The sequence below is a fragment of the Lacerta agilis genome, chromosome 3 (genome assembly GCF_009819535.1).
Source record: "Lacerta agilis isolate rLacAgi1 chromosome 3, rLacAgi1.pri, whole genome shotgun sequence".
NCBI lineage: Eukaryota > Metazoa > Chordata > Lepidosauria > Squamata > Lacertidae > Lacerta > Lacerta agilis.
Genome location: NC_046314.1, coordinates 103,922,938 through 103,935,421, shown reverse-complemented (window position 1 = coordinate 103,935,421; position 12,484 = coordinate 103,922,938). Strand labels below are relative to the sequence as shown.

Here is a 12,484-nt window from a genome sequence, read left to right as displayed (position 1 = left end):
AGGAAGGAAGGAAGGAAGGAAGGAAGGAAGGAAGGAAGGAAGGAAGGGTTATGTTGTACCTGCAGCCATGGGGGAAATGTCCTGTACCCAAACAAAACCTCAGCATTTTATCAACAAAATTGTTTGGGGAGATGGGTACCCTTTTTAGCTGCCTAGCTTGTGATGATCCCAGGGATGGAATAATTCTCTTATGAGGAAAGGTTGCAGAGTTTGGGGCTTTTTAGTTTAGGTAAAAGGTGAGTGAGATAAAAGCAGTAAGAGCAGGGGCTTATGAAGAGAGGGTGTGGTCTGGCTGGGTAGAGAGGTCCAGAGGGTCACATTTCACTCCCAGACCTGAGATTCTTCGCATGTTAGAGAGTCAGCCAGCAATAAATCACACTGAGTATGTGAAGTTAACTCTTTATTAGCAGAAACCAGCTCAGCTCAGGGGAGCCAAGCCCTAATGAGCACAGCAACTCTTCTCAATCTGTCTTACCCCTATGAGGCAATTGCGGAGGCTGAAGGTCTCCGCCTTCCCACAGCTGCCTAAATTCCTGCCTCTGCCAGGTCTTTCCCCAGCAATCTGAGAATATGCCGGCACACTTGTCTTTGCTCCTCCCGCTTCATACTTCTCCTAGTCCTGGGGGACCAGGGGGGAGAGGAGCTGGTTGCAGCAGGATGGGGAGACACCCTGGCTTCTTCATCAGCCTGGCTCATATCTGCCTCTTTGGGTCCCTCCTCTCCAGCTTCCACGTCTGCTTCTGCTTCCAACCTTCTATCTGCCACAGACTCCCTGCTCACTAAACCCTGTTACCTCTTCAGCTACCAACACTTACTCCCCCCAGGCTTCTCCCTTTTCTCCCTCTGACCACTCATCACTGTCCCACCACCAATCCCCAGGCTCTGAGCCTTCGTCCCTTGGGGGTTCCCCAGCTGATGCCTCCCATCATTCCTCTGTGTCCAGCCAGTCCATGACACACACACACACACACACACACACACACACACACACACACCGTGATTATACAACAAATGAAAAGCTGCTTGAGGTGGATGAAATTGAGAGTTGGGATGGGGGAGAGTGCTTGGCCACCCACAAATTCTTCACTCCAAATCCGTCCCCAAGCAGCCTTCCCCTGTTGCTACAGGTTCCCGTTATCTTATTTGCAAATGATTACAACATGCTCCTCCTCTAGCTCCAATTGTTCTCTCTATGCCTCCAAATTCTCTCATTATTTCTCTGACTCCTTGAGGCTGCGTGCCAATTATTGTTAATCTACTGTGCTATTCTTTTAACATTGGGATTGCCAACGGGTCCGTGATTATGAATTGCTTGTGTTGACACAACAAAGTTGCTGTTTCTAAAATAAATCAATGAGTCGTGCCTAATTCTACATTGGGTCAGGTTGATCATTACTCCCAGAGGCTTGTGATGGCACCTTCACACTGCTGGGGGCAGGGACATGTTTTCAGGGTGCTAAAAATAACTTCCCAGCACTGGAAACCTCATTGGGACAGCAAAGAAATATATTGTTAGCTGCTGCTCCAATCTCCAAGCTATATGAGATCTCAGGGCTACCAAGCGTGCTTACCAGGGCCTGTTTTTCATTTGGACAACAAGACACGGTAGAGACTGTGGTGCCTTTATGATATATGGTTTATTTACACATAACCTGAGCCTAGGTGGAGGAGAATCCCAGCATTGCATCCCAAGAGAGTCCTTGGTTTCTCTCATAGGTTTCTATGACTACTTAACTAGTTGGTCACTCCATATCAGCACTGTGTATATTTGGAGCCAGGCAATAAGGTTGGGGGGACCCTGTCATCATATCCACCCCAAGAGTTGCGTATATTTGGTCTGGAGAAGAGAGAATTAGGAGATGATACAACAAACATCTTCAAATATTAGAAAGGTTGTCACATAGATGACAGAACAAGTTTGTTTCCTGATGCTCTAGAGAAAAGGTAGCCAATATGCCTGGGTAGCTCAGTTGGTTAGAATGTGGTGCTAATAATGCCAAGGTTGCAGTTCTGATCCCTGTATGGGACAGCTGCATAGTCCTGCATTGCAGGGGGTTGGATGAGATGATCATCAGGGTCCCTTCCAACTCTACAATTCTATGATTCTATGGTGTTTACCAGATTCTATGGTGTCTACCAGCTCCTGCCATCCCTGGCCATTGGTCATGTTTGCTGGGGCTGATGATGAATTATAGTCCAACAGCATCTAGAGGTCACCACATCGGTTAACCTTGCTTTAGACCCAACCCAATCAATTCGAAATACAAAATGGGATTTCAACTAAACATCAATAGCTCAGTGTCCAAGTTTCTTGAGGGCAGGGCAGGCTGCCTCAAATGGTGGTGGGCTCTCCCTCATTAGAGATTTTAAAGCAGAAGCTAGATGCCAATATTTGAGGGATCCTGTAGGCATGGGTGTCCTGCATCAGTCAAGGGTTGGACTAGGTGGCCTATGAAATACCTTCCACCTCTGTGTTTCTCTTCATATATTACAGGACCATTATGGGACCAAACCATATTGAAATTGTTCCTTTGCCACTAAATTAACATATGACCTGGGTGTCTGGAAATATATGGCAGTCACTAAATGCCTTTCATGTGGTATCGAAGGATGCAATAATTTGTAATGGTACAACCCTGTTGCTGCTGTCATCAAATCCCCAGGTTTACAAGTACCTGATATGACTAGCAAATTATTACTCCTGTGTAGTTTGCAGTTTTCTGTTTCAATTCCTTGAGTTCCAGCTTTGAGTATTAGGCTACTTTTGAAGACTTGCTCTACAATTTACTAGTAGAGGAACTGAGAACATAATTGGCAACGTCCTATTTTCTGAAATGTCCTTGAGTTGTTTAGACACCACACAAAAAAAGAACTTGATTGGTGTGGAGGTCAAACAAGGGTGTAATTTTCCCCTCTGCGAGAGCTCTAAATCTCTACAGCTGTCTGAGTCCCTGGTAGTGTGTTATCATACCCTCCTCAGTATGGGGGGTTTGCTGTACGTTTTGATTCATCTATCACCAGTGTGTTATTAAAGACTTCCCGCTCCTCCTCACAACAACCACACACTAGCAAACAAGCCCTCAAATTAAGCCCTTGGATTGTCACTGAATAAAGTATGTGCGGAGTTGCCAGATACACATATTCCTTAGTTCAAAGAGATGCTGCAGAACTGGGTTGTCTGTCCCATGCAGTTTTAAGTGGCACCATAGAGTTTGGGAATGAAGGACTATTCTTCACTGTAAATGGCATCTCCCAAAATGGAGAATAGCTGATAACTCTGTGGAGACTTGGATGAAGCCAGAGCTTCTGGGATGTCTCTGCATTCTGCTGCTTAAAACTCTGAGGCTCTTTGAACTACTTCAGATGTGGTTACATCACACATAGTTTTGGGCTTGGAAGTTCTGTCTCTTGAGCAAGCTAGATGGAACCAGCCAATGAACTAGGCACAGGGCTACTAACTGGTGCAGAGCAGAAATGGGTGCCGGAGTTTCATGATCATCTTCATGCAAATTTGAAAGAAGGGCCCATCCGTCAAATGGACTGCTTGATTCCTGGTGTGATCTCTGATTGGTTAGGACTGCCAGTTACACAAGAAGCATTGCTATCCCTCTGATAGATGCGCTTTGCCTTTAATGGTGTCAGTACATAACTAATTCTAATCAACTACATGTTAATCATCACAACATCATCGAGACTGGTACGTGATTCCTGATTGGCTGGCATCACTTAAGGCAGAATAATGAACCAGCAAAATAAATGGCCCCCGGAGTAACAGCAGCAAAGAACAACAGTAGGAAAGCAGAGGTTGCAAACCATTGCAAATAATCTCAGCAAATGAGAGATTACAGACCTCCCCCTCTTCTTTTTCTTTTCTTTATTTGGTTGCAGTTGGATTCAACCTGCCACTGCTACTTTCAAGGAAAAACGCAAGTCTAGAGAACATATGGCACAGCATTGTTGCCAACTATTTTATCCACTCATGATATTTTTGTCTCAGGCTTGGTATCAGGTATTTTGTTTGTGTATACGCCGTATTTTGAGCCAGTTTCACTTACTGCAAGTGGGCAGAGTGCTTTCTGGTTTCCCACTGGCATCTGGTTCACTAGGGTGAGAACAGGATTCTGGATTTGATAGGCCACTGACCTGATCCAACAGACTTTTTTATGTTCTTATAACCTGAGCCAACTTCCCACAAGGATTTTTTTATTTATTTATTTATTTATTTTTTGCAAATTGGTTTTAGCTTTCCCAGTAGGTTCCAAAACACATTGGATTAGTAAACATCTATTTAGTCACCCTCCGTTGCTTTCAGCTCCTGCTTCAAATTCCTTTTGGTGGTTTCCATTTTTGTTGCCTTTGGCCTGCCTCACATGGGACATTTTGAGTTACCATTAAAAAAACAAAACATATAAAAAACACCACTCCACCAGTTGCCAGTCATTTTGTTAATTCTTATAATGTTACCACCAGGGGAGAAGAGAGGAAATTTCCAGCCTCTTGCACCAAAACAATATCAGGCCATATCTTTTTATTTGTTGTTGTTGTTGTCGTTGTTGTTAAAGATTTTCTTGATTTACAAAGGTAGTGCAATGCCTCTCTCATATTTTTTCCATGTAACATTTTTATAAATCAATTTCGTTTGTTGACACATTAGGAAGAAAAGGGGGAAAGAGGTGGGTGGGGTGGGGGACGGGTGGGGTGGAGTGACTATGTTTCTATTTTACTTAATATATGTAGGGTTTGGTGTCAGCATTGTTTGTGCAGGTTCTCTGTTGTTCACTTGTGCTCCTTTGGTGGTGAGAGAGGTTGGGGTTGGCCTAGGGTGTGGTTGTTCATTTGTGGTTGGCTGTGGTGGTCTTTGTTTGTGTGTGTGAGTGGGCTGGGTGGGTGATTTGGATCAGGTTAGCCATATTGATTTGTATGCTGTCGGTAGATTTTTGTCATTATCTTGTTGGGCTGTGTGTGTGATGAAGGGGAACCATACCAGGGTGAAGGCATCTTCTTCTATTTGTCCCCGTGTCAGTTTCAGCTTACTGGTTAGTTTTTCTAGTAGGGCTGTTTCCCATACTACTTGGTACCATTGGTCCATGCTTACTCCTAATAGGTCTCTCCAGTGTCTGGTTATGATGTTTCTGGGCCGTATCTTTTTATATAAACACTTTGTTCTCTCTTTGCTGCTGCAGGTTTCGGGATGTCCACACCGGCAACGGTCGCTGGCAAAGCCTTCCTCATCGTTTATGGTCTTTTTGGGTGTGCCGGTACAATCCTCTTCTTCAACCTCTTCCTGGAGCGCATCATCTCCCTGCTTGCTTTGGTGATGAAGGCTTGCCACGAGAGGCAGCTGAGGAGGAGCGGCCTTCTACCTCCAACCTGCCGAAGGGGCTCATCCATGTCCGACGTTGACAGCCTGATTGGGTGGAAGCCATCAGTCTATCACGTGATGCTGATCCTGGGAATCCTTGCCATTACTATCGCTTGCTGTGCCTCGGCCATGTACACCGCCGTGGAAGGGTGGAATTACATCGACTCCTTGTACTACTGTTTCGTAACCTTCAGCACCATCGGGTTTGGCGACCTGGTGAGCAGCCAAAACGCCGTGTACCGAAATCAGGGATTATACAGATTTGGGAACTTCATGTTTATATTGATGGGGGTCTGCTGCATCTACTCCCTTTTTAACGTCATCTCGATTGTAATCAAGCAGGTTTTAAACTGGATGCTCAGAAAGTTCCGGTGTCGGTGCTGCCCAGATTGCCATAAACCGACCGCTCGCCTCGGGCGCCGCAATGCCATCACGCCGGGGTCCCGGTTCCGCCGGCACAACATCTCTATGGAGACGGACGGACAGTACGACAGTGACACGGAGGGGAGGAGGCTTTCGGGTGAGATGATCTCCATGAGGGATCTCACCGCCTCCAACAAAGTCTCCCTGGCCCTCCTGCAAAAGCAATTGTCCGAGACGGCAAATGGCTACCCTCGGAACGTCTGCATAAACACGAGGCAAAACGGCTTCTCGGGAGGAGTAGGCGCTCTAGCAATCATGAACAATAGACTGGCAGAGACAAGCGATTCTAGGTAGAAATTTTGAAATTATCTTCTACAAAACAGAGGTGTTTTCTTATTCTTTATTTAATAAAACAACATTTTAAAAAAGCATCCAGTCGTTCTCGAGGGCAAGTTTTATGCAAAGTTTGCTTGAGAGGGTTGTTGTTGTTGTTGTTTTAAAAAGAAAGCCTTCTTTAAAATTATTATTATTATTATTATTATTATTTTATTTTATTTATACGACGCCCATCTGACTGGGTTGTCCCAGCCACTCTGGACAGCTCCCAACACAATATTAAAAACACAATAAAACATCAGCCATTAAAAATTTCCCTGAACAGATGTCTTCTAAAAGCTAAATAGTTGTTTATCTGTTGGACATCTGATCATAGCTGTCAACTTTTCCCTTTTTTTAAGGGAAATTCCCTTATTCCGAATAGGATTCCTCGCAAGAAAAGGGAAAAGTTGGGAGCTATGCATCTGATGGGAGGGCACCACTGCCGTGGCATTTTTAGCCCATTTTTTTAAATTCTTCCACAGGTACCACCAGCAACTTACACTAAACCGCTTCAAGGTCTGTGGATAGCAGCAAACGGTCTATATAGATCAATAAATAAAATTGGCAGTGGCTGATCAAGCAGTTTACTAGTAGGAAATACCGGCTACTATCTCAGGAGATAGAATAATTTCCCACCACTACTGATTGCAGCTGGGCAGTGGTGCTGCAGGGAAGCTTCAATCACCACCATGCAAACACCGCTCTGATTGGCTGGGCCCCACCTGTGTGGACTCAGGATGCCAATCCCAAAGGAGGAGGACTAGCCAATCAGCAAACACTTGCATAGTGGCAGAAGAACCTCAGTCAGCAGTAAGCAACCATGTGGTTCCTGATTGGCTAGCCATTCCCTTTTGAAGAGCCCATTGCCTTTACCACTGCCTGTTAATTGCTACTGGTAAAGGCAGGAATCTCCTTTTCGCTTGATCTCCCCACAGCTGCAGCCAAGAGCTTGCTAGCCATTTCACTGGCCCCCACGGCGGGGCCTCATAAAGATGCAATGAGGTGCATTGCTGAGGAAAGGCAGTTTCTGTGGGTGATATCCAACAGTTCTGCTACTGCAAGAAGTGTTGGCTGTGCAATGGAACTTTCCTCGTCCTCACCATGTCCTGCACTCTGGCGGCACCCCAATATCTGTCTCCCCACCACCACCACCATACCTTCCAGAGCAGATTCACATAGGGAGGGGACATTGTGCAGCTAAAAAAAATACTCTTAGACCTAGCAGAACTAGCACCCTATAACGCTCAGCTAGCAAACATCAACATCACCATCTTCATCCAGGTTTAAAATACAACAGCAATGACACGGAGGCTGCAGCCCCATCTCCCAGCCCCAGTGTGAATGGCAGACATCCATCCCTGCCACCTGTGCATTTGGATACTGTGGGAAAGGACTCCGCAAAAGCACAGATAACTTCGGTTCTGGTAGAGCTTCTCCTTGCAAGGAGCGAATGTGGTCTAAACAATCAGCGAAGGACGGGTCACTGCAAACCTAGCTCCTGCATCCCTGTGACACACACACACACACACACACACACACACACACACACACTGCAACTGCGAACCTGTTACGCCCTAGCTTCAATCCCGAAACATACATATCTGATTTTGTAAGGGGTAGTTTTTTGTGTGCTATCCACGACAACGAAACCTCAGAATGAAACTATGGCTGCTACTTAGCAGTTGCACATAATTTTTAATTTTGCAAAAATTGTTTACCGTGGTTTGTTTCCCCACCCCAAAAAATGTAAACGTCACACAATAACCGTGCAAGGCAGGTTGTTCTTATTCCTACAGCTGATAGGTGAGAATTTGCCCAAGGGCACAAAATAATTGCTTATATTGTGAAGTAGAAGTAGCACTAGAACTCAGGTATTCCAAATTCATGTTTTGAGCTAAGTCCACTAGACCACATGTGTGGTCAAGGTCTCTCTCTCTCTCTCTCTCTCTCTCTCTCTCTCTCTCTCTCTCTCTCTCTCTCTCTCCATACACACATGTCTAAGGGCAAGCTGCTCGAGTTTTCTGTTCAGTAGGTGAAGAAACAACTGACCTTTTTCAGCAATATTGCATTCATGTATTTATATTTGCTTCTATGTTACAGTGCTGCTCTTTCATCCCCCTAGCTGGTGCTGCTTCTAACTGCCGCACTTCCTTCCTCTTTGCCTTTACTGTCCTTTACTTAATTTGCCCTCACTGCCCTTAGCCTGGCCTCACAATGCTGCACCTGAGATGATGACATTGTGGATGCTGCAAGAATCAAGTCATCCTATGAGGGTCATCTCAGGCCGTCAATCTAAAGGCAGTGAAGGTAAATGAAGGTGTGAAAAGTGAGGAAGAGGAAGAAGAAGAAGAAGAAGAAGAAGAAGAAGAAGAAGAAGAAGAAGAAGAAGAAGAAGAAGAAGGTAGAGTTGGAAATGAGAAGGCACTGAACAGCATTGAAACAATATGAACATTGTTGACCGTCCTCATGGTAATAAGTTTGGCTGTACTGAAAATGCCAATTCCAAAGCAAATATTGAAATGAGCTAACATTTGCCTCCAGTGTCAGATGTTTCCCAGATCTCCACAAGCCACCCAAGCTGGGCTTTTCAGTTTGCAGCAACCACCTGCCTATCCCTTCGAGCCTTGATCATCGGGCCATAAGAACCCACCATATACCAGGTCGGACCACTAACTGGGAGTGGCTCTCCAGGGTTTCAGACAGGGTACATTCCCAGCTCCAACACATCTGTCGTTGCTGGATTCAGGATCAGCATCAATGCCCCAGACCTAGCACCACAATGGGTTATGCTACTGGACCTTCTTGCTGAAATGCTTGAGCTGACCGTGATGACTGGGAAAGCAGAGTGTTGCATTATGGGACACAGGTGGCGCTGTGGTCTAAACCACTGAGCATCTTGGGCTTGCCAATCAGAAGGTTGGCGGTTCGAATCCCCGCAATGGGGTGAGCTCCCATTGCTCTGTCCCAGCTCCTGCCAGCCTAGCAGTTCAAAAGCACACCAGTGCAAGTAGATAAATAGGTACCGCTGTGGCGGGAAGGTAAACGGCGTTTCCATGCACTCTGGTTTCCGTCACGGTGTCCCGTTGGACCAGAAGCGGTTTAGTCATGCTAGCCACATGACCCAGAAAGCTGCCTGTGGACAAACGCTGGCTCCCTCGGCCTGAAAGCGAGATGAATGCCGCAACCCCATATTCGCCTTTGACTGGACTTAACCGTCCAGGAGTCCTTTACCTTTACCTTTTTAGTGTTGCATTCCTCCCATAGGTGGCGACTGCAACGACAGATTCCAAGGGCCCATCAGGCAAGCACCTTGCTGAGAGCCCTCTCACCTCTGGAGCTGGGAAGGGAAGCACTGAAAGGGGGGCAAGGGGACAAGTGGAAGCAAGAGAATAAGTGCTGGCAGAGGCATACAACACCTCTTCTATTTCACCTTGTGCGTGGCTAGCAATTGTGCTGTGCACACCAGATCTTTAAAAAATGAGTAAGCAGTTGGTGTTGACAGGATCTGGCATTCTCCTGGACAGGAGTGAGAAGAGGAATACAGTTTCCAACTACCGTCCAGGGGTCCTTTGCCTTTACTTTTTTTTTTTTTTACATCTCCCTAGACAAGGCTAACTGCTTGCAGACCGCCTCACCTCCCCCCAATTTTTTTTCCTAACTTCAGTTTTCAAAAACAGGTGTCTTGTGGAGAAAACAAAAAGCACGAAACTGCGAGATTAAAAAAATAATAATTGCAAGAATAAGTAACACAGCAACCTTTGATTATCTTTCTCAAATATAAGAGGACAATGTTGTAGCACACAAATCACTTTTAATAATCCCGTGAATTGCGGTGTTAAAATTTATGTCTGAATTTCAGGCACATTAACATCTCACTTTGCATGCCTTTTCTGTTGCACATTTTGTCACCAATTCCATCAGGTCAAGAGCTGGTGCTTGGGCATGTTCAGTTGATATAGTTGCCAAGCCAACTAGTCTTTTGCAACATAGCTGAGCATATATAAGTTTTTTATACATCCGAGCTTTGAGAAATTACGCTCCTCACTTGCCGCTGACGCTGGGCATGTGAGAAGGACCTTTAAAGCAACAGAAACATTAGGCACATAATTTAGGAGTTTTTTTATTGTGGTATGAAACTAAAAACTCCTTGGGTGGCGTAGACTTTGGAAATCTTCGAGTTATCGCTGTAAGTCCACAGCACAGATTTTCAGCATCAGTATCTCTGTCTCCATTGCACATCAACGGTTTTTCCAGATTCATGAAGGCCTTAAGTACATATTCAGTAGATTTTTTTTGTTGATATTACATATATCATACTGGAAGCCAAAAGGGGGATTATATCATTGTAGCTGTTAGAATCTCTCGTCAACAGATTGTATGGGCATATCAAAGACATCATAGTAGAAACCTACGGTACTTTGAATTTCTGTTTGGATCTTGTGGTTCCTCTTCTTGAGCCTCATACTCAAACTGCTGTTTCTCCTTTTTCTAACTTATTATGAAGTTTGGTAGTATTTCTAGCTCCTTTGCAATCTCAGTAGCAGCAATCAGAACTTGTTGCAAACCATCATCACACCTGCTGCCCTCAAGGTAATTACTGGCCACTTGCCATTGGTTTGCAGCTGAATTTAAACCAGCTTCCTTATTTTGCAGGAGCTTGCTTTTAAGATTGACTTCAGAAAGGGTGTTGCACCTTGTAACAAGCGATGCCACAAACTGGAACTTACAAATTGCAACAGCTAGGGCCATACAGATTCTCAATTGGTAATCCCATTTGGTCAAGCTGTCCAAGAAGAGTTTATGTCATGAAGGCACCCGGAGTCTCCTTTAGTGGAACAAATTCCAAGAAATGTTCTCAGGATAACTATCAGGCTGAGGGCCAATGACCCATGTAGTACAGCACCGTGTTCTCAAAGAGACCAACCAGATGCCTGCAGGAAACCAGGAGCAGAACATGAGCCCAAGAGCTCTTCTGTGGTTTCCAGCAACTGGTCATCAGAAGCGCTGCTGCCTCCAACTGTGGGGGCAGAGCAAAGCCATCATGGCTAGATGCCATTGACAGTCCTCTCCTCCATGAGCTTGTCTAATCCTCTTTTAAAGACATCTAAGTTGGTAGTCATCACTGCCTCCTGAGGGAGCGAGTTCTGTATTTTAGCTGTGCACTGCATGAAGAAGTACTTTCTTCTATCTGTCCTCAGCCCCCCAACTTACAGCCAGTGTGGTGTAGTGGTTAAGAGCTGTAGACTCGTAATCTGGGGAACCGGGTTCGTGTCTCCACTCCTCCACATGCAGCTGCTGGGTGACCTTGGGCTAGTCACACTTCTCTGAAGTCTCTCAGCCCCACCCACCTCACAGAGTGTTTGTTGTGGGGAAGGGAAAGGAGAATGTGAGCCGCTTTGAGACTCCTTCGGGTAGTGAAAAGCGGGATATCAAATCCAAACTCTTCTTCTTCTTCTTCTTCTTCTTCAGCTTCATTGGTGGCCAAGCTCCAATGTTACGAGAGAGGGAGACAAGCGCTGTCCACTTTCTTCACACCATGCACAATTTTGTACACCTCTATCCTGGGGTGAGCTCCCATTGCTCGGTCCCAGCTCCTGCCCACCTAGCAGTTCGAAAGCATGTCAAAAAGTGCAAGTAGATAAATAGGTACCGCTCTGGCGGGAAGGTAAACGGTGTTTCCATGCGCTGCTCTGGTTCGCCAGAAGCGGCTTAGTCATGCTGGCCACATGACGCGGAAGCTGTATGCCGGGTCCCTCGGCCAGTAACGCGAGATGAGTGCCGCAACCCCAGAGTCGGACACGACTGGACCTAATGGTCAGGGGTCCCTTTACCTTATCCTCCCCCTTTAGTTGCCTCTTCTCTAAACTAAAAAGGCCCAAACATTGTAGCTTTTCGTTCTAGGGGAGTCACGCCCCCTCTTTGGCCACAGGAACAGGATCTGATGCTGACGGGACCCCAGTGTGCTTTTTCCCTTTGCTCTTGTCTCGCTTTGCCTTCTCATTTTGGTTTCCCATGAAACAACAGGGTCCTTCAAATCATGCCTTGCAGATTAGCTTGCAAGAGCCTTTCTTCTCTCCGTCTGCAGCCTGCGGTCCTGCATCCTGTGGATTGCTTGCTAAAGTGACAGATCCAATCCCCCGTTGGCTTCATTAACCGCCCGTATCGGTGATACTGATTGCAACGGGTTTTTCCTTTGACAGCAGTGGGGAGGTTCAGCTGTCCGAGGCATATTTCACACACTGGGTGATGAACAAGAAACATAAAGAGAGCAAAGGGAAAGCTACAAAACTGGAAAGTAAAATTAATTGCACCAAGCAGCCTTTTCTTGCCATATAACCCAGAACTAGTCAATTACTTCCAGAACAGCTGGAGCAGCTGTTT

The 12,484-nt window shown here is 45.8% G+C and overlaps 1 protein-coding gene across 1 annotated transcript in view; it reads left to right on the top strand.

The window, feature by feature from the left end:
- The window catches only part of KCNK12 (potassium two pore domain channel subfamily K member 12), a 36,648-nt gene extending 30,499 nt beyond the window's left edge, over window positions 1-6,149 (top strand). The window contains exon 3 of the mRNA XM_033145058.1: window positions 5,184-6,149. Within this exon, the coding sequence (XP_033000949.1) occupies window positions 5,184-6,079 (896 nt within the window). The 3' untranslated portion in view covers window positions 6,080-6,149. The remainder of the gene's footprint in view (window positions 1-5,183) is intronic.
- Window positions 6,150-12,484: the final 6,335 nt, after the last annotated feature.